Source organism: Carcharhinus amblyrhynchos, chromosome 21, assembly GCF_965287045.1.
Source record: "Carcharhinus amblyrhynchos chromosome 21, sCarAmb.v2.hapA, whole genome shotgun sequence".
In the NCBI taxonomy this organism is placed as follows: Eukaryota; Metazoa; Chordata; class Chondrichthyes; order Carcharhiniformes; family Carcharhinidae; genus Carcharhinus; species Carcharhinus amblyrhynchos.
In genome coordinates this window covers 47,968,542-47,996,297 of record NC_137344.1, presented here as the reverse complement: position 1 = coordinate 47,996,297, position 27,756 = coordinate 47,968,542, and the positions used below count along the sequence as shown (strand labels likewise).

Here is a 27,756-nt window from a genome sequence, read left to right as displayed (position 1 = left end):
TAGTTATCTAGAGGATAATCTGCGCCAGTATATTGTTAACAATATTGAAACTAACTATTGTCAACTCTTTGAAGATGTTTAATAGAAAAGTGTTGCGGGCTTTGATGTCCAGTTTTTTAATTGATCACAACTTTATCCTTCAAGTAACCAGACCAAGACACGGAGCTCTCTTAAGCAGTTGTTTAATCAAGTTACGTAGCTCAGAAACTGGCAGGTCACAGCCTGTAACTAACCAGAATGCAGAATTCAGAGATACATACGCAATTATAGTTTCAAATTTGATTACAATTAGCATCTACCAATCTCAATCACCTTACACTTGCTTCATTATAATGTTGAATTAGTGTGAAGACTTGATACATTGTATTTACAAGCTATGTTCTGTATCTGTCTATTTCCAAATCAGGGTGGCATGTGGCTCAGGGGGGATCTTGCATTCCCATGAGGATCACTGTACCTCTCTCCCCTCCCACAGCTTAGAGGCGCACAGGCATCGCCCAGCCGCCCACTTACAAATTCAAACCCCATCAGCGCCGCACTTGTGAGCGCTGGTCGTGAATGCAACTGTCCAAATTCCTTAAACTAAACGAGTCATCAATGGCCACTGGGTGTCGGAGTTACATTCTATCCAAAGGCATTCGATACAGGACTCTCAGTTGTAGAAACTAGTCTTTAGCAAAGTTGACAGAGTCTCAGGGCTGTTCCAGCTCCCATTCGAAAAGCAGGATAGGCTGTCTGTGTATTTATATTTGTAAATTTGTGGATTAGGGTCATTGTGTCTGTCACACTGTAAAACGACAAGCTCCGATTGTCCAGAAACATTCCAATCCTGTTGTAGCTCACGCTTGGTACGTCAGATTCGACTCCATTCTCAAAGATTAAGAAAGTATCGCGTGGTGTTAGGTGCAAATCTAAACACCAGGACTGGTTATACCTACCCAGCACAGAGGAAAGGCTACTGCCTTTTCTTTCAATAGCAGAGTGTGTGATGCCCACGCAAATATGGTCACTCCTCTGATTTTTGAACAATTCAAATTCAAAATATCTACGACTGAAGTTGCCGATCCAGACAGAGTCACACAGGATTTGTGGTTGCCTATCAAATCTGTCTGGGTGATCAGGGTAATTTATTGGTGTTGAATACCACACTGCCTGATACCTGTTAGAGAAGTGAAGACAGCCGTTTGCAGAGTTTAAATTGAATCGGAGTCTTCCAGCATCTGTGAAGACAATGAAAGAAAGGAAATCCCTTTGTTACAACACGTGTTTGAAAAGACAGATTGGAGTCGCTATTCCTCTTAGGCTCCCCTCGCGAGGGGGCATGGGTTTAGGATAAGGGGCAGGAGGGGATTTGAGAAAAACTGTATCACTCAGATCAAAGAACAACACAGCACGGGAAACAGGCCCTTCGGCCCAACGAGCCCGGGCCGCCATCTTAACAATGTGTTTTTCCTCCTCCACCCTTGACCCACGTCTATGCTTATGGTACCCCCATCGGAAACCAGATTGAGGGGAGACTAATTTAGGGACAATTTGTTACACCAATCAGCCTAAGAGCACATCCTTGGGGTGTGGGAGGAAACCGGAGCACCCGGAGGAAACCCGCACAGACACGAGGAGAATGTGCAAACTCCACACAGACAGCGACCCGAGCCGGGAATCGAACCCGGGACCCGAGGGCTGTGAAGTAGCCGTGCTAACCCACTGTGCTACCGTGTCGCCCAACACTTAACACTCAGAGCATTCATAGCAAAGTGGATGAATTAGTTACACAAACAGTTGTAAACGGGAATGATATAACCGGGATCATGGATACGTGGTTGCAGGGTGACCAGGGATGGGAACTGAACTTCCAAGAGTATTCAGAATTTAGGAAGGATAGACAAAAAAGGTAAAGGCAGTGGAATTACATTGCTGGTTAAAGAGACAATTAACATCACACTGAGGAAGGATATTCACTCCAACAGTGTGGAATCTGTGTGGGTAGAGCTGAGAAATACCGAGGGGCAAAAAGCACGAGTAGGGGTTGTCTATGGACCCCTAAACTGGTGATTTTGGAGATGGCATTTAACAGGAAATTAGAGATGCACGTGAAAAGGGAAGATCTGTACTTGTGGGCGATGTTAATCTGCGTACGGGTTGGGCAAATCAAATTAGCCGCAACATCGTCGAGGAGGAATTCCTGGATGGTTTTCTGGACCAGTACACTGGGGAAGCACCTAGCGAGCAAGCCATCCTAGACTGGGTATTGTGTAATGAGAAAGGAATAATTGGCAATGTCGTTGTGTGAGATCCCTGTACTCTCTGGAATGCATTAAAATGAGAAGCCATCTCATTGAAACCTATAAAATTTCCCGGCCAGAGATTCTAGAATGAATAGTCTCAGGTTAAGGGTTTGACCGTTTAAGACTGGGGTGAGGAAAAGGAAGACTTGTATTTATAATGCACTTTTCTTCAAGAGTCTAACAGCCGATGAAGTCACTTTTGAAGTGTAGTCAGTGTTGTAATGTAGGAAATGTTGAGGGATCTTGGGATAATTATTCACAGATCCTTGAAGACAGCCAAACAAGTGAATAGGATATTAAGAAGGCATATGGAGACACTTGCTTTTATCAGTTGTGGCATAGACTATATGAGCGAGGAAGTAATGTTGGAGCTGTATAGAACATTGGTTAGGTCACAGCTGGAGCACTGTGTACAGTTCCAGTTATCTCACTATAGGAAAAGTGTGAGCAACTAGAGGGTGTAAAGAGGACATTCACCAGGATGTTGCCTGGGATGGAGTGTTTGAGCTTTAAAGGAGAGAATAGATAGGCTTGGATTGTTTTCTTTAGATGTGGAGATGCTGGTGTAAGACTGGGGTAAACACAGTAAGAATTCTCTCAACACCAGGTTGAAGTCGAACAGGTTTATTTGGTAGCAAACGCCACTAGCTTTCGGAGCGCTGCTCCTTCGTCAGGTGAGTGGAGAGCAGCGCTTTGAAAGCTGGTGGCATTTGCTACCAAGTAAACCTGTTGGACTTGAACCTGGTGTTGTGAGCCTTCTTATTATTTTCTTTAGAGCAGTGATGGCTGAGGGTGGGGAATGTGACTGAGGCGTATAAGACTAGGAGAGGTTTGGACAGGGTGAATAGGAAGCAGCCATTCCCCTCGGTTGAGAGGTCAATCATGAGGGGGCATAGGGTGAGGGACAGGAGATTCAGAGGAGGTTTGAGAGAAAGGTTTTTCACTCAGAGGGTGGTGGGAGTCTGGAATGTGCTCTCTGGGAAGGTAGTGGAGGCTGGAAAATTTACAACCTATGAAAAAATATTTGGATGAGCACTTGAAACATCATAACATTCAAGGATATGGGACAAGGGCTGGAAAATGGGATTAGTGTGACTTTAGTGGTAGTTATTGCTGGTGCTGACCAGATTTGAGAACATGGGGATGATTTGAGTGAGCTACCAAACATGGTATCAAATTCGATCCAAATCAGAACTATTGATGTCAGCTTCTCAAGCCTTTTGGCTAAGATCAAGTGTAGTGTTAGGTTACATTTCAACTTCATTTGAAGCAATTTTTAAAAGTGGCATCTCGGCCTAAGATGCAAATGAGATCAAGCCTTGGAGGAGGAGCTATGCCTGCTCCAATCAGCTTGGATCCTGTAGGTCAAGCCCAAGACAGGAGGTGAGAGCCCTGTCTTGCCAACTTGGATTGGGAATGTCTCAACTTGTTGAACAAACAACAAAGAACAAAGAACAACCCAGCACGGGAAACAGGCCCAACGACTCTGAATTGGATTTGATTGGAATAAAAACAAAAAAAAAAATTAGTACTATTGATGTCAAGTTGAAATTGAGAGCACTGAGTGCACACAAAATCAAAAATGTTATCAAGATGTTCGGGTAGGGTAGTACCGCAGGGCGGGCCTAACTGTTTGTGCTCGAGCCTGGAGTTTTGTACCTCCCACCACCAGGGAACGGTTGCTGTGTTTGCCATTCGAGGGACTATGTGTTTGGCCAGCAGGAAAATCTGGATCATTTTGGCCACTTAATTCCACAACAGCTTCTTCCAGTCGTTCCGACAGTCCACATTTCAGACTGAGTTGAACCAGGAAGTGGAAGTGTTGCTCCAAAGCACTTCCTGTGAACTATTTGCGGATTTGGCAAATCGAACAGAATGTAAACCATCATTGAACAAAACACAGCACTGGTCAGGAACACTTACACTGTAAGTAATATGTTCTAGAGACGGTCTTGGGTATGTTCTTGATTTGAGTGGCTGTACAAAGTAAACACAATAAGACAAAAATCAGTGAGATCCTACAGGTAGCTGCAGGCACACATTTCTATTTTATTTAACATCTCATTAAACACATTAAATAGATCAATAAGGAGAGATATCAATAGAATAATTTGCTCTGAGGGTTGAAGTTACTCCCTGGGTAAAGACCAGGAGGTGGTGAGGGGAAATCTCTTTGGGTCCAGAATCGGAACTGCCCAGGACTGACCCAAAATTAGGCCCATTTCCAATTATTTAGCCAAGCTTCCAGATGCTTATTGTCGCTTGACCGGCTGTTCACCTATCCCTGAAAGCCAAAACTTCAAGTTGCTCGTCTCTCAGTGATGGGCAGGGGCAGACTTAGTAAAAACCGTAGAACCCTACAATGCAGAAAGAGGCCCTTCGGCCCATTGAGTCTGCACTGACCACAATCCCACCCTGACCCTACCCATTTAACCACTAATCCCTCTAACCTACACATCCCAGGACACTAAGGGGCAATTTTAGCACAGCCAATCCACCTAACTCTCACATCTTTGGACTGTGGGAGGAAACCAGAGCACCCGGAGAGTACCCAGACAGACACAAGGAGAATGTGCAAACTCCACACAGATAGTGACCCAAACTGGGATTCGAACCCAGGTCCCTCGAGCTGTGAAGCAGCAGTGCTAACCCACTGTGCTACCGTGCCGTAGTAATTCAGCCTTGCCCAGTTTCCCATCACCAGAAGCCTTTTATTGGAAGCCAAAGGAAGCGCTGTGTCTGTGCCTTACAGCTGGTAAGACTGTACCCCGGGGCCTCCCAACAACGGTCTGGGTTAGAGCAACAGGTTCTAACACCCCCCCATTGATCCCATCCCATTGGGCAAGCCTCCACTCACTCGATAAGGGGATTTGTACACCATGAAGCCCATGGGGAGATCTATCAATGAACCTTTCTTTGAGGTTCTATCCTAGACTTTAACCTTGTAAGAGACTGGCCCTGCTTGCTCCATAATGATCCCAGGGATCCGTTTGGGATCACGTCCGAAGAGCCAGGCCACCCGTTTTAAATGTTCTTTCTGCCCTTGCAGAATTGGAATTTCTCTTCTAACTTTAGTGGCATTTTCTTTTAGTGCTGCGCCAGGATTTGTCTACAGTGAGAAGCCAAAGCAGAGAAAAGCGAAGGTGTTGAAGATAATCCCATCAATGTTACTGTACATCAAGTCTTTTGCTGGGATGCACAAACTCTGTGTAGAGAATTAGCCCAGGCAGCATGGTGGTTAGCACTGCTGCCTCACTCTGCCAGGGACCCGGGTTCAATTCCAGCCTTGGGTCACTGTCTACGTGGGGTTTGCACTTTCTCCCCGTGTCTGTGTGGACTCCCACAGTCCAAAGGTGTGCGAGTCGGGCTGATTGACCATGCTAAATTGAACTTGGTGTCAGGGGGATTAGCAAGTGTGACGTTATGGGAATAGGGCCTGGATGGGACTGTTGTCGGTACAGGCCCGATGGGCCAAATGGCCTCCTTCTGCACTGTGGGGATTCTACAATAACACAGGCCAGACCACAGCTATCTTTTACAAACCAGGTCCTATCCATGGAATTGTCACTTCCTGTCATAACATCCCTCCCCCCCCACTTCAGTCCACTTCCCCCTCAGTGTCCCCACGGTGAGAAGTTCCTTCCTGTTGTTTAGCGATTGGTCTGAGGTCTGTTGAAGGTGGGGCTGGGTCAGACAGTGCAAACCGAGAGGGGGACCCGTGTTTCCGGAGGGAGTGTCGCAGGGTCAGTGACGCGGGTTCCTCCTCAACCTCCATTTCAGTCTGGACGTCCACTTCCTCAGCTCCCATCTCCGAGTCTGTGCCTTCAAACTTCAGACTGTGCCTTCAGACAGGGAAGCACGGTAGCACAGTGGGTTAGCACTGCTGCTTCACAGCTCCAGGCTCCTGGGTTCGATTCCCGGCTCGGGTCACTGTCTGTGTGGAGTTTGCACATTCTCCTCGTGTCTGCGTGGGTTTCCTCCGGGTACTCTGGTTTCCTTCCAAAGATGTGCGGGTTAGGTTGATTGGCCGTGCTAAGAAATTGCCCCTTAGTCCAGGGATGCGTAGGTTAGAGGGGATTAGTGGGTATAATATGTAGGGATATGGGGGTAGGGCCTGGGTGGGATTGTGTTCGGTGCAGACTCGATGGGCTGAAGGGCCTCTTTCTGCACTGTAGGGTTCTATGAGTCTATCCAGAGGGACAATGTGGAGTCAGCTTCGAGCTGAGGACTGATACTGAAAGTGGCCATCTCCATGGCCACTTGTGAGACCTGCTCAGAGGTGGAATCCCTGCCCCTGAGATAGTCCAGGTGTTCCTTTACAGCGATCCACCTGCACCTCTCTGGAATATGTTTTCTCTTGCATTGTCATGGCCTTTCTTTGGCTACCTGGTGGTGATATTAGGGCTCCAATATCGTGAGGGCCCTTTAACATTTGGTTTACACAAGCTCTCTCATTGAGGACTGATTACAGGAGGTGCCTCCCCCGCCCCTCGCTGGAGGATATTGTTGCCTGCCCCCCGCTCCCCCATAGCTCAGGGACCCCTTCTACAGCGATCTCCAGCAATAAAACTATTCCAATGGCTTCTTTAAAGTCCAAATTGGGCGCTGCCAACCGCCTCTTCTGAGTTATTCAGGCCACATACCAATCACAGTCACTTCATTGCAGTGTTAATGTAAGTTTACTGTGACGCTAATAAATAAACCTTACTTGAAGCTTTATGAATTTTAGGAACCTGATTGAGTTATTTGTTACAATAAATACACAAATCAAAAGCTGCCAAGTTGATCTGACATTTGTGCTGTTAATATGACTATATAAAGTTCTATTGGGGAAATCGGTCAGTATTGGAGTATTGGTGAATTACCTTCTCATCCTGGTCGCCTTCTTGCCCTACCAGGATTCATATTTTTCTTTAGTTTCCAAAATCGCTAATAAGTTGTCATTAAACTGCGATCACCCAGTCTCCCATCCTGTCTCCCTTGTTAACTGATACAGTCCGGTTCTCCCTCAAAACTGCATCGTCACTTCTCTCCTCCCTTGACCACTCCATTCTTGCCAACTACTGCTCCATCTCCAATTTCCCTTTCGTCCCTCAGGTGTACAAACATTGTCCTTTCCCAAATCCCAGAACTCCGCGCTTGGATCCCTCGTATCAGCGCCTGTTTCACCGTGCTGACGCAGCTCTTAACAAAGTAACACAGGGCATCCTATGTGATTGTGACAAAGGTAAACTTTCCCTTCTCGTACTTCTCAACCTGTCTGAAAGTTTTTGACTTGCCTGATTACACAACCACCCTCCAACACCTCTTGCCCTGTTGTCCAGTTGGCTTACCTGGCTCCATTCATGTCTTCCAATCATGTGCCTTCTTTAAATGGCTTCAGTCATTGCTGAGAACATTGCCATTTCTTCCTTCCGTCTCTTTGCCTTGATACCTTTCTCTCCTTTAAGACACTCTGCAAAATCTACCTTTCGTTCAAGATTTGGTATCTGACCTAATATCTGTTGATGATGTCTCAGAACCATATTTTCAGCCTCTCCGGGGCAGCTGTTGTCTGCAGCAGAGGGACACTGTTCATACCCAGAGCTTGCCTTAATGTGTTAGCAATACTGGGAGCAGCAGGGCCAATTTTAACCCAGTCTCACACTGAAGACAGCATGTGTGAGGTTGGCAAGGAGGATCTGTCTTGTGCCTCTGGTCTAATGAAGCCAGCAAGTAAAAGCCCCGTTTCAATAGAGTTTCAGTGAAGAACCTGTTGATTTGGAACATATAACAACTGACAAGTCACATCTGGACTTAGTGTAGAATCAAAAATACTTACAAAATATGAACTCTTCACTATTCTTCACCTTTGGATGTTCTACACAAAGCAAACATAGTGAGGAGAAATCATTGAAGGCTAATTTCCACAGTGATCTTCAGCAAGTTACATTGTTCCATTTACTTCATTTATCATTTCAATACTGAGAACATAAGAAATAGGAGCAGGAGTTGGCCATCTAGCCCTTTGAGCCTGCCCCGCCATTCAATAAGATCATGGCTGATCTGAAGTGGATCAGTTCCACTTTCCCGCTTTCTCCCCATAACCCTTAATTCCCTTGCCTACCAAAAACCTATCTACCCGTGTCTTAAATATATTTAATGAGGTAGCCTCCACCACTTCAACGGGCAGAGAATTCCAGAGATTCACCACCCTTTGAGTGAAGAAGTTCCTCCTCAACTCTGTCCTAAACTGCACCCCCCCCTTATCTTGAGGCTGTGACCTCTAGTCCATAATACACAATAGGTTCTATTACCTATAATATACATATTATATGTACATAATAGGGAGAGAAACCTATCAACCTATTGCTCCCAAGGGAAAACACACCCGTTTTAGCTGGCTGCCTAGGACGTGTGAAAATTTTCCGTATCCAGTCTCGGGTCAGATGTTGATCAGGACTGTTTGCAACACAGGTTTTGGTCTCTGCATCTAGGCTTCAATGGCATAACGAAGTTCCAGATTTAGCCGCAGTTCTTCGACCTGCAGCCCGGGGACTGTACGCCACCTTAACATTTCATACGTGGTCCCCAAACCTTTTCAGATGGATTTAAGTTTCATGACTTAAATTCCTTTAGATTTTTTCTCAAATTAAGAGTGGTGATTTTATTGAGGCAATGAAAAGTTAATTCCTGTGCTGTCGGGGTTCTATAAATTGCACCTTTGGACCTATCTCTTTAAAAGGTGACATAGTAATGAGCATTGCTGCCTCGCAGCGCCAGGGACCAAGGTTCAATTCCAGCCTCAGGTCATCAAAAGTCTGCACAGGAGCCTGTACATTCTCCCCGTGTCTGCGTGGGTTTCCTCCGTGTGCTCCAGTCTCCTCCCACAGTCCAATGATGTGCAGGTTAGGTTGATTGGCCACGCTAAACTGACCCGAGTGTCAGAGGGAATAGCAGGGTAAACGTGTGAGGTTATGGGGATAGAGCCTGGGTGGGATTGTGGTTGGTACAGACTTGATAGGCCAAATGGCCTCCTTCTGTACGGTATTCTATGATTATTCAGCCTCACAATGCCAGGGATTTGAGTACAAGTCTGGCCTTGGGTCTGTGGCCAATCCACCTAATCTTTGGACAGTGGGAGGAAACTGGAGCACCCGGAGGAAACCCACGCAGACACGGGGAGAATGCACAAGCTCCACGCAGATGGTGACCGAAACTGGGAATCAAAACCAGGGTCCCTGGTGCTGTGAGGCAGCGGTGCTGACCATTGTGCAAAGTCCCACCTACTCTTTAGATAATAGTCACTTGCCTTATCCATATTGCTGAAACAGTAATAGGTTGAAACAGTGTATGAAATCACTAACCGCTGTTCCGTTTTTCGAGGATTTGCTTGGAGAACAGCTGCGTTCGCTGTTCAACCCATGTGGCAAGTTCTGTGACAGCTACGTTGATCTGAGCCATTGTGGACTTGACATCTGTCTTCAGTTGTGGGAAATCCAGAGGTTGCATGCTTGCTTTTAAACAACTGGATTCCTATCAGGGATAAACATAAGAACATAAGAAATAGGAGCAGGAGTAGGCCATCTAGCCCTTCGAGCCTGCCCCGCCATTCAATAAGATCATGGCTGACCTGTCGTGTCTCAGTTCCACATTCCCGCCCTCTCCCCATAACCCTTAATTCCCTTGTCTATCAGAAACCTATCTACCTGTGACTTAAGTATATTCAACGAGGTAGCCTCCACCACTTCAACGGGCAGAGAATTCCAGAGATTCACCACCCTCTGTGGTGAACAAAGCACAATGGATAACACGACAGCTCGGTGACTATCCCTGTTTGCTGTGCCGTTAGAGGGAGCCGGGTCGGATCTCCGATTTGGGTCGGTGTCTGTGGGAGTTTGCACATTCTCCCCGTGTCTGCGTGGGTTTTCTCCGGGTGCTCCGGTTTCCTCCCACACCCCAGAAACGTGCTCTTAGGCTGATTGGTGTTAACAAATTGTCCCTAAATTAGACCTCCCTTAATCTGGCGCACATATAATTCTCTAAATTTACACCCCTTTATTGTGGAGTCCAAGAGGCGTAGACAAAAGTCATAGATAGAAGAAGGATTGGAATGAGGCACCTACGGAGTGTTAAAATGGGCGGCGTGGGCTTGTCGGGCCGAAGGGCCTGTTTCCTGTGCTGTGTTGTTCTTTGTTCTTTGTAAATCACACCATCAGCTTAAATTCAATTTCAGGACTAACACTGACTGCACTGCCCTTTCTCCCGATTTCTTCCTGGAGTTTGAGTAACACTGCCCCATCCTCAATAGCCCCAAGAACACTGACCTATCCATCTAGTGTGGGACTGGTCTTACTTTTCAGGCTGGACAGGTGGAGGTGCCAGGAACCCTTACCCCAGAATAAACCGTTCGATTTGATCAGGGTACGTGGGAAACAAAATACGAAACATCTCTATTAAACATTCTCGTGACAGCTTCTCAAATCTATAGAGTTGCAGAGATTTAACAAGACAGAAACAAGTGTTTCGAGTTAAGTGCTGTGCGCTGATACTTACGCTCCACCCAGTCATTTCACTCTCACGAGAACAGTTGAGCTCATTGAGTGGAATTATCAGTAAACACTTGAGGGACTGACTCATTCACATCAAATATAAATACAGGAATGACTAGCCGACTCAGTCCAGCAAGAATCTGTTCACACAGCTGCAAAGGGAGCGGGTTAGCTTTGTTTGACTGACAGCTTTAATACCTTGCGATAACTGGATCTTTATCTTTAAAGTGGTCTTGCCATGCCTCTGTGTTTGTTTGGAGAAGATTAAGAGGTGTGAAATAGACTAAAAGGTGTTTACAATGGGATTTCCCTACTTATTACTCATTGACAGGTTTCTGGAGAAGGGACAATTCTGAATGGCTATTTTCTTTCTATTACATGAGAACTTATAGCAAACTGTGTAGACTCTGGTTTATTGGTTATGCACCGAGTGCAAATTAGGTGAGTGAAATGGTAAATAATCGCACAAGTTTAAAAATCACATGAGCTGCAAGCTGTATTTCAGTCACACAGGGAAAGCCATGCAAAAACCACAAGTCTTGATTAAACCCAGATGAGAGTCAAGGACCATTGAATTAAATGATGTGCAGCTGTAGCTCATGTTTGCTCATAAGAACAAGCAACAATGGAAAGGGAGGTTGATATCCCTTTGGTCAGAGAAAGACCTAGGATTGCTTGATGATATAACATGCACAACTTTTCATTGGACATTATACCATTGTGCATGCATGATGTAACCTTAATCAATAATTGTGAGTGGACAGAGATAACGCCTATGCTTTTATTGGTATATGCCAATTACTTGTCATCAAATTTGAAACTGTAATTGTTTGTATATTTCTGAATTCTGTGCTCTGGTCTTCAAGATTTAGTCAGGGTCTTTTAGCTATAGTAATAAATCATCTTAAATCACTCTATGACTTTGTCTGGCTACTTAAGGGAAACGATAGTTTGAACTACAGTAGGAGAAACATCATGACAGCCCCATAACAGATTGGCGATGGGTTGGGATTTATTCAGGCCAGGAAAAACTGTGGCAGAATTACAGCGCGCGAGTATTTGCCAACTGATTTGAAGAGTAGCCCAAAGTAAAGCCCAGCGAGTAGTAGTGGAAGGCTCCTTTTCCAATTGGAGGTCTGTCACCAGTGGTGTGCCGCAGGGCTCGGTACTAGGACCTCTTCTATTTGTGGTATATATTAATGACTTGGAAGAGGGGGTAGGTGGTGTGATCAGCAAATTTGCTGATGACACTAAGATGGTTGGATTGGCGGGTACTGAGGAGCAGTGCCTGGCAATGCAACAGGATATAGACAGGCTGGTAGATTGGGCAGATAGATGGCAAATGGAATTTAATCCGGAGAAATGCGAGGTGATGCACTTTGGCCGGAATAATGTGGAGGGGAGTTATACGATAAAAGGTAGAACTATCCGGAGCATAGATACGCAGAGAGACCTGGGGGTGCAAGTGCACAAGTCCCTGAAGGTGTCGGTGCAGGTGCAGAATGTGATGAGGAAAGCGTATGGTATGTTAGCCTTCATAGGAAGAGGTATAGAATATAAGAGTAGGAGTCTGATGTTGCAGTTGTATAGAACGTTGGTTAGGCCTCACTTGGAGTACTGCGTCCAGTTCTGGTCGCCGTACTACCGGAAGGATGTAGAGATCCTGGAGAGAGTGCAGAGGAGATTTACCAGGATGTTGCCTGGTATGGAAGGGCTGTCTTACGAGGAAAGATTGAATGAACTTGGGCTGTTTTCCCTTGAGAGACGTCGGCTGAGGGGGGATCTAATAGAGGTTTATAAGATTATGAAGGGGATAGATAGAGTAAATGGTGGTAAGCTTTTTCCGTTATTAGAAATGGATAGAACGAGGGGTCACGGGCTTAGGGTGAGGGGGGCTAGGTATAAGACAAATATTAGAGGGCAGTTTTTCACGCAAAGGGTAGTGGGGGTGTGGAATGCACTGCCGAGTAAGGTGGTGGAAGCAGGCACGCTAGGGTTGTTTAAGAGTCACTTAGACAGCCACATGAGCGGGCTGCATATAGGGGGATATAGTAGGCCTTACTAAACATTGTAGGCTTGGGAATACGTTTTGCCTCAGGGATGTTAGTCTTTGCCTGTTTAATAATGAATTTTTTTGTCTCCACAGGCATTTAAGTCCAGCAAGGGGCATGCATGCGACAGGTTGTAGTGGGCTGCTCTTGGACGTTGCTTCGGGAGTTGCCTATTGCTTCATGTCGTTAGTGTGTTTAAACTGGACCATCTCGAGGGCAACATGACAGCTCAGAGACTATCTCTGTTACTGTGCGGACACATGGATTTGGGCCTGTGTCTGTGGGAGTTTGCACGTTCTCCCCGTGGTTGCGTGGGTTTCCTCCGGGTGCTCCGGTTTCCTCCTACATCCCAAAGATGTGCTTTTAGGCTGATTGATTGGGTACTAAATTGTCCCTAAATTGGACCTACCTGATCAGGCGTAGACTAAAATCATGAATAGGTCACTGAGACAGTGGGACGGCGGCGCGGGCTCGTTGGGCCGAAGGGCCTGTTTCCCGTGCTGTGTTGTTCTTTGTTCTTTGTTAAAGTGGACCAGACAAGGTGAGTGAGAAGCTGAAGGGAGATGCCTCCGATTTTTGTAATCGAAAATGGGTCAATAAGACGACGGGGCCATGGTGCAAACCAACAAGGCGAGAGCTCAAAAGACAGACCTTGAATTTGTTACTGAGAGGGAAGTAAAAATACCGGAAGCTTTTTTAAAAAATATCTGAGAAAGGCAAGCTCTCTCTTAAATCAAGATTCCTAATGTGGTGCAGGTCACTGCAGCTGTATAGTCAGCAAAAGTTAAAATGTAATCAAAGGATGTCTTTTGAAACATAAGATTGGGTTCTAGGTTTGAATTACAGCCATGGAAGTAAGGTGAAACTTTGTGTTTTGGTTAAAATAGTTTAACCCTCTTGCTGACTGAAGAACTCCCAAAGAATTGAACTTCTGATAGAGCCAAACTGAGAGTGGGTGAGAAGGAGAGACAGACAAAGTTTTAGATACAACTATTCACTTGAGAGTGAACATCAAAGGTAAAGAATGTTTAAACCAGGAAGGTGGGCATGCTGAAAATGCTGTGAGGTCTGTGTTAACATAGAACATAACAGCACAAACAGGCCCTTCGGCCCACAAGTTGCGCCGGTCACATCCATACCTACCAGGCCATAGAACTATCTGTAACTCCCAATCCCATTAAATCCCATGTACTCATCCAGAAGTTTTTTAAAAGACCCCAGCGAGTTCGCCTCCACCACCACCGACGGCAGCCGATTCCACTCACTCACCACCCTCTGAGTGAAAAACTTACCCCTAAGAAAAGTGTTGAATAAGAGTATAACATTGTAGGATGGTTAGAGGAGATGTGAAGGGACAGCCTTGCAAAAGCAAATGGAAAATCCAAGAAACCACAGCCAGTACGTGAATATATAGATGGCAACTGGAGTTAAAAATTAGTTTAGATTGGAAGTAACTGAGTGCATTGTACTTTTATTATCTGTAATTTCACTATTTAAGATAGAATGTATGTATTAGCATTCATGATTTTTATGTAGTAAGCTTGTATCTTTATTCTTTAAATAAATATGAGCATCCAGATTCTAAAGAAAACAATGCTGATCTCTATCAGGATCATAGCAAGGATCTTCCAAAATCAAGATGGAATCCTTGATCCTACAAAATTTCCCAATCCCACTTTTCCTTGATGAATATCTGGCCCTCAATGAGATAGCTGTTTGATGGAAATAACTTATGGAAAATTAACAAATGGAAAAGCAAAGGCTGATCGCCGGAAATCTCTGATCTCGCCGGTGACTGGGAGTGAAAGGAGTTTTGGTTGGAATACAAAATTCTCCATTCTTGCTGGCAGCAGGGGGGGTGGGGTGAACAAGATCAGAGAATCCCGCCCGGCAAACATGAAACAGATTCCCAACCTTCAGCCCTCAGTGGAAGAACATGATGTCCTGAACAAATGGACATTTTTCTCTGGACATCTGGACATGTCTGGACATCCTTCTCTTAGCATCTCTGGACATGTCTGGACATCCTTCTCTTAGCATCTCTGGACATGTCTGGACATCCTTCTCTTAGCATCTCTGGACAACTGGACATCCTTCTCTTAGCATCTCTGGACAACTGGACATCCTTCTCTTAGCATCTCTGGACAACTGGACATCCTTCTCTTAGCATCTCTGGACAACTGGACATCCTTCTCTTAGCATCTCTGGACAACTGGACATCCCGCTCTTAGCATCCCTGGACAACTGGACATCCCGCTCTTAGCATCCCTGGACAACTGGACATCTCCCTCGGGACACCAGCCCCAGCAACAAACGTGAAATGATGTCCTTACCTGCAGAAAGATGAGTTGGTGATCGATCTTCAGCAGGGAGCTCAGCTGATTCTCATTCCTGCTGAGTTCAGCACCCCTCTGTTGGAGTTGGCTCCTGATGCTGTCGACCTGGCGCAGTGCCACCTGCTCGTCATTATTAACCAGCCCAATCGCTTCCCTGTGGACTGCTTCCACAGCTTGGATCATGGCAGCGAGTTTCTCGGTGATTTCAGTTCTCACCCCCTCTGCGGAATTCTATTAACAACAGAGGAAAATTGGCAACATTCCCGAATGAGGACAGGCCGCATTGATTAGATTCACGCTGCCTTAACTATTAAAGATCATCTGACTGAGAGGTTCAGCAACAACTTGTGATTATGAGGTATCATTAACATAGCCAAACATGACAAATCACTCCACGGTGGATTAACAAATAAAATTTCACACCAAACACAGGAGAAAGAGAGATAAAAAGGAGTTTAGGGAGCAAATCCAGTTGTGGGACTCAGCAGCTCAAGACACAGCCAACACTGATAGAGTGATGGAAATTGGCGATGTGCAAAATAATTTGGAAGATTTGATAGATTCCATAGAATTGTAGAATACCTACTGAGCAGAAAGAGGCCATTCAGCCCATTGAGTCTGCACTGACTCTCCGACAGAACATTTCATCCAGGTCTTAACCCCCTCCCCACCCTAACCCCACAACCCTATCCCTATAACCCTGTGCATTTAGCATGGCCAATCCGCCTAACCGGCGCATCTTTGGACTGTGGGAGGAAACCAGAGCACCCGGAGGAAACCCACGCAGACACGGGGAGAAGGTGCAGGCTCCGCGCAGTGACCCAAGGCAAGATTTGAACCTGGGTCCCTGGAGCTGTGATGCAGCAGTGCTAAGCACTGTGTCAGCCAGATAAAGAGAAACTATTTACTTTGGTGGGGGAGACCAGGATAAGCATAAACTTCAAGTTTTGATCTGGGCATTTAGGATGATGATGTGGAGATGCCGGCGTTGGACTGGGGTAAACACAGTAAGAAGTCTGGCAACACCAGGTTAAAGTCCAACCTATTTATTTGATAGTAAACTCACAAGCTTTCAGAGTTTGCCCTTCATCAGGTGAATGGAGAGTTCTGGCCTCAGACAGAGCATATAACAGCACACTCGGTTTAGATCATAGAACCGTACAGTGCAGAAAGAGGCCCTTCGGCCCATCGAGTCTACACAGACCATAATCCTACCCAGGACCTAACCCCACATCCCTCTAACCTACACATCCCTGAACTCTAACAGGTAATTTTAGCATGGCCAATCAACCTAACCCGCACATCTTTGGACTGTGGGAGGAAACCAGAGCACCCAGAGGAAACCCACGCAGACACGAGGAGAATGTGCAAACTCCACACAGACAGCGACCCGAGCCAGGAATCGAACCCAGGTCCCTGGAGCTGTGAAGCAGCGGTGCTAACCACTGCACTACCGTGCTGCTCTACAGATTACTGATTAGAATGCGAGTCTTTACACCTAACCTGCTGTTCAAGTCTTAAAGTGGCCGACAATGTGAGTGGAAGGAGCACTGATCACAGGTTAAAGAGATGTGTATTGTCTCCAGACAGGACAGTAAGTGAGGTTTTACAAACCCAGGCAAGTCACGGGGGTTACAGATAGTGCGACATGAACCCAAGATCGGCATTTAGGATGGTGTCAGGAGACATTTCTTCACACAAAGTGGGAATCGGGAACTCCACGCTCCAAAACATTTTGAGATGAAGTAAAAGTTCAGATGCATAGATTTTTGTTAGCCAATGCTCTTAAAGAATGTGGAACCAAAGCAGATGAAACCATCTAACTGAGTAGCAGAACAGCCTCAAGGGACTGAATGGCCTTGTCCTACTCCTATGGTCTATCTGGAGAAAATCTCATTGTTTTAGAAGAACCTAAGAACTAGGAGCTGAAACAGGCCATCCAGCCCCTCGAGCCTGCTCTTCCATTCAAGGGCTGTTCTCATCTCAGCCTCATCTCCATCTCCCTGCCCACTCCCCATCACGCTTCATCCCGTGACTAATTAAAAGCCCATCTATCCATCTCCTTAAATTTGTTTAGTGTTCCGGTGTCCACTGCACTCTGGGGTAGGGTATCCATCAGATGCGTGGCCCTGTGAGTGCAGAAATTCCCCCCTCATTTGTGTTTTTATGAAGTCCAGAATTACCAATGTGCTTACCTTAATTGAGTCAGCTTTTAGCTGAAGATTATTGGTCTCTGCTAATGCGTTTTGTAGCTGTTGTCTGTGACGAGATAACTCCTGGAGAATCAGTTTCTAGAAGGGAAAAAAAAACCCACATGTGATTAATAACCTACCGTGAGGTTGCCTGAATTACACCCAAATGTTTCAAATCCCCCATCTCCATACAATCCTCAAACTCTACTACACTCCAGGATCTTTCAGTTCTCCAATTCTGGCCTCTTGCAAATCTTGGATTGTTATTGCCCCACCTTTGCCATCAGCTTCCTGAGCCCCAGGATCTGGAATTCCCTTCCCAAGCCATCTTTTTAAAGTCTCTCCTTAATCCTAACATTTTGACACAGGTCCTAATTCCTCCTCTTCATTTGTGTCAACCCTGAGTCAGCCCCCTCGATCCAGTGTCGGGAAGATTGTGAATTCTTGTTCCACTCCAGATAGAACATTCCAGCGCAGTACAGGCCCTTCGGCCCTCGATGTTGCGCCGACCAGTGGAACCAATCTAATGACCCTCTAACCTAAACTATTCCAATGTTATCCGTATGCCTATCCACTGACCATTTGAACGCCCTTAAAGTTGGCGAGTCCACAACAGCTGCAGGCAGGACATTCCACACCCTTACTACCCTCTGAGTAAAGAACCTACCTCTGACATCCGTCCTATAATTACCACCCCTCAATTTAAAGCTATGTCCCCTCATGTTAGCCATCACCATCCGAGGGAAAAGGCTCTCACTGTCCACCCTATCTAACCATCTTGTATGCCTCAATCAGGTCACCTCTTAACCTTCTTCTGTCTAACAAAAACCACTTTGATACTTTGACACAAAAGCCTCAGCTGACACTCTAGTTTGAAACTGCACTGTTAAAGGTGCGATCTTTCAAGCAACATAAGAACATAAGAAATAGGAGCAGGAGTAGGCCATCTAGCCCTTCGAGCCTGCCCCGCCATTCAATAAGATCATGGCTGATCTGAAGTGGATCAGTTCCACTTTCCCACTTTCTCCCCAGAACCCTTAATTCCCTTGTCTATCAGAAACCTATCTACCCGTGACTTAAATATATTTAGCGAGGTAGCCTCCACCACTTCAATGGGCAGAGAATTCCAGAGATTCACCACCCTTTGAGTGAAGAGGTTCCTCCTCAACTCCGTTCTAAATTGCCCCCCCGCTTATCTTGAGGCTGTGCCCCCTAGTCCTGCTATCCTTTCTAAGCGGGAAGAATCTCTCTACCTCTACCCTATCCATCCCCTCCATTATCTTATACGTCTCTATAAGATCCCCCCTCATCCTTCTAAACTCCAACGAGTAAAGACCCAGTCTATTTAATCTCTCTTCATAGGCTAACCCCCTCATCTCTGATACAACCCCTTTGGCATATATATAAGATCCTTTGGCACTGGAGAACAGTGTCTCGGCCAATATTTATCCCTCAGTCAACCTCACAAAAACAAATTACCTAATCATTATCACATCGCTGTTTGTGTGAGGTGACTGTGTTTCTTAGATCGCGATAGTGACCAAACTTTAAAAGTATCTCAAAGAGCTTTGGGATGTGTGGTGAAAACTTAGAAATTACGCTTGCTGACCTACACCTCGCAGGCAGCGCTGAGGATGACTGGGATGCTATCCATTCATCTGCGCTGAAGATGCTCAGGCCCTCTACCCGATGAGAATGATGAGGAGACACAGGTTCTACTTGTTGAAAAGCAAGAATTAGTTTCGATAATGTCAAATTTATTGGGTAATGTGCTTTCAGAGCAAAGGTCATAGAATCATAGAACCCTACAGTGCAGAAAGAGGCCATTCGGCCCATCAAGTCTGCACTGACCACAATCCCTCCCAGGCCCTACCCCCAAACCACTACATATTTTACCCACTAATCCCTCTAACCTAAGCATCCCTGGACACGAAGGGGCAATTTCTTAGCATGGCCAATCAACCTAACCCGCACATCTTTGGGTTGTGGGAGGAAACCGGAGCACCCGGAGGAAACCCACGCAGACACGAGGAGAATGTGCAAACTCCACACAGACAGTGACCCGAGCCGGGAATCGAACCCAGGACCCTGGAGCTGTGAAGCAGCAGTGCTAACCCACTGTGCTGTAAAAAAAAAACTGTAAAAAGGTATTAAATACTCAGTAAGCGTTCCCTCGGATAAGACAAGTACCCTGTTTACTGGTTTCTGGGTATGTACTATTCACTGTCTACACACAACTATTCAAGAACATTACTGTGGAACGATCTGGATTTTAACTCTCAATATTGATAGCTTCCACCGTGAAACTGGGTCTCTGTCTCAGGTCTACAAACAACAAAAATCAGCCGGGGAAACAGGCCCATGCGCCGCCATCTCAACACCACCAGTCCCCCCTCTCCACCCACGACCCCTGTCTAATGTTTTATGGTAAAAAGTCTGACAACACCAGGTTTTAGTCCAACCGATTTATTTGAGAATAGACTCACAAGCTTTCGGGGTTAGTCCCTTCGTCAGGTGAATGGAGAGTTCTGGCCTCAGACAGAGCATATAAAGCACAGACAGTTTAGAGATTACTGATTAGAATGATAGACAGAGCATATAAAGCACAGACAGTTCATCATTCTAATCAGTAATCTCTAAACTATCTGTGCTTTATATGCTCTATCTGAGGCCAGAACTCTCCATTCACCTGATGAAGGGACTAACCCCGATAAACTGTCTGTGCTCAGAGCATATAAAGCACAGACAGTTTAGAGATTACAGATTAGAATGATGAACTGTCTGTGCTCAGAGCATATAAAGCACAGACAGTTTAGAGATTACTGATTAGAATGATAAACTGTCTGTGCTTTATATGCTCTGAGCACAGACAGTTTATCATTCTAATCAGTAATCTCTAAACTGTCTGTGCTTTATATGCTCTGTCTGAGGCCAGAACTCTCCATTCACCTGATGAAGGGACTAACCCCGAAAGCTTGTGAGTCTATTCTCAAATAAATAAGTTGGACTAAAACCTGGTGTTGTCAGACTTTTTACTGTGTTTACCCCAGTCCAACGCCGGCATACCCACATCATGTTTTATGGCCTAGATTCCCTTACCTGTCGTTTGTCCACTTCCTCTGGCACAGTTACAGTTTCGTGAATAAGATGTTGCTCGCCGACACACAGCTCACAAATACACCTTCTGTCCGTCCTACAGAACCGATCCAGAGGTTTCCCGTGCGCCGCACACTGTTGCTGGACTTTCAGCTGGCTGACTGGCTCGACCAGGGTGTGGTCCCCGAAAGCTGGGCTCTTCTCGTGGGCTGCCAGGTGGCCCTGGCAGAGGGTGACCAGGCAATCCAAGCAAGACTTCCTGCCTTTCAGCTTGGTGCGGGCGCAGAGATCGCAGGCCACGTCCTCCGGGCCGGCCTCAGCCCCAGCTGAGAGCTTGCCGCTGGACCTGAGCTCCTCCAGGATTTCACACAGGATGAGGTTCTTGTGCAGGCTGGGCCTGGGGCTGAAGGTTTGGAGGCAGTGCGGACAGCTGGATCTGTCTGGGCTGGAGTTCAGCTCCCAGTAACACTGCGCACACTGCAGGCAGAAGCTGTGGCCACACGGGAGAGTGGCTGGATTGCTGAAGATGTCTCGGCAGATGGCACAGACAAACTTATCCTGAGAGCCCAGCGGCGAAGCCATGGCGATGGGGACCCAACGCAGTAAGAAGTCAGGTTAAAGTCCAACAGGAAACCAAGGCAGGATTCTCGCCTGGGAAATCAGCAAGTCTGCTCTTGCACAGCAAGGAGAACAAGTTCTTATCGAGACAATTTGTCGATTCATAGACACAGCCACACTATGTGAACCCCTCCCTTGTTTACTGTTGGTTTGGTTCCTGTTTTCCCTGCTTCCCGTGGAGATCGGATTCCCTCCTCCTCCCCAATTCATTGACAACTGATAACCCCAGGTCAAAATTTACAGCCAAATCTTCCAACAGCCAGCTCTCTCTCCCTCTCCCTCTCTCTCTCCACTCCACACTGCCCTGCGTTCTCCAAAATAGTTCCAGGGACCTCCCAGGCAAAGTTTCGCTTTCATTCCCAACACTTCCTCCTTTTCCTAATAAGGGGGAAGGGGGTGGGGATGGGAAGCACACAGGGTGAGATTTTACAAGCCCAGGCAATTTACTGGGGCTACGTGTCAACGCTGGAAATTGAAAGCAAAATGAATAAAGGAACGGTAGCACAGTGGTTATTAGCTGTGAACAGCAGGTAAAGATGCTGTTAACACATATACCTGTACACCATAGAAAAATAGCTTAAAGTCAGGTAAGATGGATATAGTCAGACACATGGCCAAACCACATTATGGGAACAATAATTGGTTTTAATCACAAACACAGAGTATAAAATTCGCTGATGCTAGCAGAACTGTGGTCAAGGACAGTGAAGAAACCACCTATTGGGTAGGGATAACACCAGATGGGCAGTGGGAGGAACGTATGGGGGCCCAGATTAGGAGACAAATGGTAAGCAGGATGTGTTGTTTTTGCAACTGAGCATACCTCTTAACTACAGGGGGATGACAGTCACTGAGATAGTCGGGACGTCGGTAATTAAGTTAGCAGAAGATTGATTACAGCCGGTATGAACTGGACATGTTAAATAGTTTTAGATAAGACAGATGGGAGAACTAATCAAGTAAGAAGATTGAATAAACACTATGATATGTACTCTCGCGATAACAAGAAACGTGGTTGGAAGGGGAGTAGAGGGGACGGGAATGTGGGGCACCGTGAGCCAATAGGGGAACGACAACTCACTGATAGGACAGGAACCACCAATTAGGGGAGAACAAGATATTGTGTAATTGATTAATATGCTTGTAAAATAGTATAAAATGCTTGCTTAAACTCGATGTAGGGTGTGCCTATCTTTTGGACACCCGGTCTTGCAAGAACGTTAAATAAAATACCTTGCTCCTTCGGAACTTGACTCGACTAAATTATTTGACTGTGAGCGGTGTTTCTCACATTAGCACTGCTGCTTCACAGCTCCAGGGTCCTGGGTTCGATTCCCGGCTGGGGTCACTGTCTACGTGGAGTTTGCACGTTCTCCTCATGTCTGCGTGGGTTTCCTCCCACAGTCCAAAGATGTGCGGGTTAGGTTGATTGGCCAGGCTAAGAAATTGCCCCTTAGTGTCCAGGGATGTGTAGGTTAGAGGGGGTTAGTGGGTATAATATATGGGGGTAGCGCTTGGATGGGATTGTGTTTGGTGCAGACTCGATGGGCCGAAGGGCCTCTTTCTGTACTGTAGGGTTCTATGGTTCAGCAGGTCTGGCACAAAAGAGAGATGCACTCAAAGTGTGGGACTCCTCTCTCTAGATCTGCTGAGTTTGTCCAGCAATTTCCCTTCTTTTGTTTGATTTAGGAAATAAATATATTTGTTTTGGCTACTGGTCAACTTTTCTCTCTGGTTTGAATTATTTGTCAATTTGTATTTATATTTTAGTCAATTTTATGGACAATGACACTTAATTTATTCTTCCATGTAATACATAAAATTGCGTTTTACTCACCAAGTTATCATTTGTATTTAACCGAGTTTCATTTTCAAATCGTATTTCCATTGTAGCAACTTATGAATGTTTTGTTCTAATTCCCTTAGCTGCTTTTCTATCATCAAAAAGAATGCAACCATTTTTAAAATGCCGCTTTGATTTGATAAATTATAAACAAGGGATCAAAGTGCCAGATTCCTACGGAGCACCAATTCTAATCTTCTTTTGTCTATAAACTGGACCAGATGCTGGGCAAGACGACAGCTCAGTGACTATCACTGTTTGCTGTGCAGATACATGGATTTGGGTCGGTGTCTGTGGGAGTTTGCGCATTCTCCCCGTGCTGGCGTGGGTTTTCTCCGGGTGCTCCGGTTTCCTCCCACACCCCAAAGATGTGCTATTAGGCTGATTGGGTGTAACAAATTGTCCCTAAATAAGAACATAAGAACATAAGAAATAGGAGCAGGAGTAGGCCATCCAGCCCTTCAAGCCTGCCCCGCCATTCAATAAGATCATGGCTGATCTGTCGCTGCTCAGTTCCACTTTCCCGCCCTCTCCCCATAACCCTTAATCCCCTCTCCTATCAAAAACCCATCAACCCGCGTCTTAAAAATATTTAGTGAGGCAGCCTCCACCACTTCAACGGGCAGAGAATTCCAGAGATTCACCACCCTTTGAGTGAAGAAGTTCCTCCTCAACTCCGTTCTAAACCGCCCCCCTTTTATCTTGAGGCTGTGCCCCCTCGTCCTATTGTCTTTTTTGAGCGGGAAGAGTCTTTCCACCTCTATCCTATCCATCCCATTCATCATCTTATACGTCTCAATGAGATCTCCTCTCATTCTTCTAAACTCTAACGAGTACAAGCCCAGTTTATTCAACCTCTCCTCATAGCTCAACCCCCTCAACTCCGGTATCAGCCTAGTAAACCTCCTCTGCACTCCCTCCAAGGCCAAAATATCTTTGCGCAGGTGCGGCGCCCAAAAATGCACACAGTACTCCAGTTGCGGCCTCACCAATGCCCTATACAGCTGCAGCAAGACCTCCCTACTTTTATATTCAATCCCCTTCGCTATGAAGGCCAGCATCCCATTCGCCTTCCTGACCACCTGCTGCACCTGCAAGCTGGGTTTTTGCGACTCATGCACAAGGACCCCGAGGTCCCTCTGCACCGTCGCCTGCTGCAGTTTTTCGCCTCGTAAGTAATAGTCCTTCCTACCATTTTTCCTACCAAAGTGGACCACCTCACACTTGCCAACATTAAATTCCATTTGCCATTTCCTGGCCCATTCGCCCAGCCTATCTAGATCCTTCTGCAGATTCTCCACACCCTCCGCACAATTTGCCGTTCCCCCAATCTTGGTGTCATCAGCAAATTTCGACACCCTGCACTCGGTTCCCTCCTCCAGATCATCTATATAAATGGTAAATAGCTGAGGCCCCAGCACCGACCCCTGGGGCACCCCACTAGTCACCATCCGCCAATCCGAATAGCACCCGTTGACCCCCACTCTCTGCCTCCTATTTGACAACCAATCCTCTATCCACGCTAACACCCTACCCCCAACTCCATGTCCCTCGACCTTCTGCAATAACCTCTTGTGAGGCACTTTGTCAAACGCTTTCTGAAAATCTAGAAAGACCATATCCACCGGCTCTCCTCTATCCACCGCCCTAGACACATCCTCATAGAACTCCAGTAAATTTGTCAGACACGACTTCCCTTTAATGAAACCGTGCTGCGTCTGCTCTATCAAGCAATTCCCTTCAAGATGCCTCGCAATTTCCTCCTTAATGACAGATTCTAACATTTTACCTACCACAGATGTTAAACTAACCGGCCTATAATTCCCCGCCTTTTGCCTGGCACCCTTCTTAAACAACGGCGTAACATTAGCCGTTTTCCAATCATCCGGCACTTCCCCGGAATCCAGCGACGTTTGGAAAATAACCACCAAGGCATCCACTATCACCTCCGCCATTTCTTTCAGAACCCTCGGATGCATTCCATCCGGTCCTGGCGACTTGTCCACAATCAGCCCCTCCAGTCTGTCGAGCACCGCCTTTCTAGTAACAGTAATGTCATTAAGACCCTCCAGTCCTACCACCTTTCTATCGCTAACACCCGACAAATTATTCACGTCCTCCTCCGTGAAGACAGAAACAAAAAAGTTATTCAATACCTTAGCCATATCCCCATCCCCTACCACTAGGTCCCCTTTCTCATCCTCTAAAGGACCAACATTCACCCTAGCCAGCCTCTTCCTTTTTATATATTTATAAAAACTCTTGCTATCCTTTTTTATATTAAGCGCTAGCCCAGCTTCATAGTTTCTCCTACCCTTCCTTATCAACTTCTTTGTCAATCTTTGTTGACATTTAAACCTCTCCCAATCCTCTTCTCGCCCACTACTCTTAGCTACTCTAAATTCCTCCGCTTTTAGTTTAACACTTTCCTTCACCTCCTTTGTTATCCACGGCTTATTACCTCTCCTCCTACTATCCTTTTTGACCATCGGAATAAATTTCCGTTGAGCACCAAGAAAGATCTCCTTAAAGATCCTCCACTGCTCCTTAACAGACCCTCCCTCCAACGCGCTCTCCCAGTCCACATTCGCCAATTCTTCTCTCATCCTACCGTACTCCCCTCTATTCAAACAAAGGACGCGTGTCCGGGAACCCACTTTCTCCTCCTCCATCTGCACCAGAAACTCCACCATACAATGATCACTCTCCCCAAGAGGATCCTTCACCACAAGGTCCCTAATTCTACCCGCCTCATTACATAGCACCAGATCCAAGATAGCTCGCTCCCTCGTCGGCTCCAACACACACTGTTCGAGGAAGCTATCCCGGCAGCATTCCAAGAACTCTTCCTCGAGCCCCCCACGTCCAACATGGGTCGACCAATCAATATGCAGATTGAAATCCCCCATAACTACGGCCGTCCCATTCCTGCACGCCGCACTTATTTGCGCGTTAACAGCCCGCCCCATCTCCAGATCATTATTCGGGGGCCTATAGACGACACCCACCAGCGTCTTCCTCCCTTTGCTGTTCCTAATCTCCACCCACAACGATTCCACCCTCTGCTCCTTGGCTCCAATATCATCCCTTGCTACCACTGTGATGCTATCCTTAATCAGCAGAGCTACGCCCCCCACTTTTCCCTCCTGCCTATCCTTCCTAAACACTTGATAGCCCTGTACATTCAGCTCATTTTTTCTAAATTAAATTAAAATTACAAATTAGTCTCCCCTCAATCTGGTTTCCAATGTGGAGTGCCATAAGCGCAGACAAGGGTCACGGGTGGAAGAGGGAACTCACAATGTTAAAATGGCGGCACGGGCTCGTTGGGCCGAAGGGCCTGTTTCCCGGGCTGTGTTGTTCTTTGTTCTTTATTTATATAAATACATTCTATCCCTTGATTTGATACTTTGATTGCAGTAAAAAGTCTGACAACACCAGGTTTAAGTCCAACCGATTTATTTGATAGTAAACTCATGAGCTTTCGCAGTTTCCCTCTCACTATCTGTAACCTACTATCGACACTGTAAACTGCCAGTTTTATTGCAGCCAGACGATACTTTTTTTTTCAGTGATTGCATACAAATGAAATAAAGAATTGTGTAGGCTGTTCGCCGCCAGCAGGTTTCAAACACTGCACAGCTAAAGAAATACTTCTGAAATATCGGCTGCAGTCCATCTATTCAACATTAAATTCCAGAGCAGATCCTTTCAATGACCTGATGAAAATGTCTTTAGTTACAATAGCTCACACACTGCATGCAAATCGCAGATTCTTAAGTCTTTTCGCCGCCCATCTTAGAGGACTTGAATGTATCCTGTGTCCTACACCTATCAATCAAATCTGTCTGATCTTTGTTGGCTCTGAGTCACAAAAACATCATTCCCTGTATTTAAATTACGTCACCTCCTTAAGCTGTCTAACTTTATCCAGCTTGACAATCGACAAGCCTATTTTGAATTTGATTTGATTTATTAGTATACAGTGAAAAGTATTGTTTCTTGCGCACCGTACAGACAAAGCATGCCTTCACAAAGAAGGAAAGGAGAGAGTGCAGAATGTAGCGTTACAGTCATAGCTAGGGTGTAGAGAAAGATCAACTGAACGTGAGGTAGGTCCATTCAAAGCATGGTACACTGGGTAGACCATGCAGACGCTACGGCAACGGATGAATGAACATAGCTCGACAATCCCCAGGCAAGACTGTTCCCTTCCTGTGGGCAAACACTTCAGCAGTCACGGGCATTCAGCCTCTGATCTTCGGGTAAGCGTTCTCCAAGGCAGCCTTCACGACACACGACAGTGCAGAGTCGCTGAGCAGAGACTGATAGCCAAGTTCCGCACGCATGAGGATGGTCTCAACCGGGATCTGGGGTTCATGTCGCACTACTTCACTTACTGTCCTGTCTGGAGACAATACACATCTCTTTAACCTGTGCCTAATGCTATCTCCACTCACATTGTCTGCATCTTTAAGACTTGAATAGCAGGTTAGCTGCAAAGACTCGCATTCTAATCAGTATTCTGTAAACTGTCTGTGTCTTTATATCCCCTTCTCTGATCAGAACCTTCCACACACCTGACGAAGGAACACCATTTCCAAAAGCTTGTGAGTTTACTATCAAATAAACTGGTTGGACTTAAACCTGGTGTTGTTAGACTTCTTACTGTATTTATTCCAGTCCAACGCCAGCATCTCCTGATCATAGAGAGGTACACCAGGATTGTATCGCTGAATGTGGTGAGCCAGAGGTTGCTGTCTTCTCCTGCTCAAACCTTTTCCAGGTATGAGCATCTTTAATG

At 46.1% G+C, this 27,756-nt stretch overlaps 1 protein-coding gene across 1 annotated transcript; it reads right to left on the bottom strand.

Moving 5' to 3' along the window:
• Positions 1-166: 166 nt before the first annotated feature.
• Positions 167-22,319, bottom strand: LOC145356599 (E3 ubiquitin/ISG15 ligase TRIM25-like). The gene is made up of 7 exons (XM_080209406.1): positions 20,495-22,319; positions 17,399-17,494; positions 15,201-15,434; positions 9,632-9,800; positions 8,107-8,145; positions 4,209-4,262; positions 167-1,220 (listed from the first exon to the last, which is right to left on the bottom strand). Exons 1-7 carry the CDS (start codon positions 21,071-21,073, stop codon positions 673-675), a joined length of 1,719 nt encoding a protein of 572 aa, XP_080065532.1. The 5' UTR covers positions 21,074-22,319; the 3' UTR covers positions 167-672.
• Positions 22,320-27,756: the final 5,437 nt, after the last annotated feature.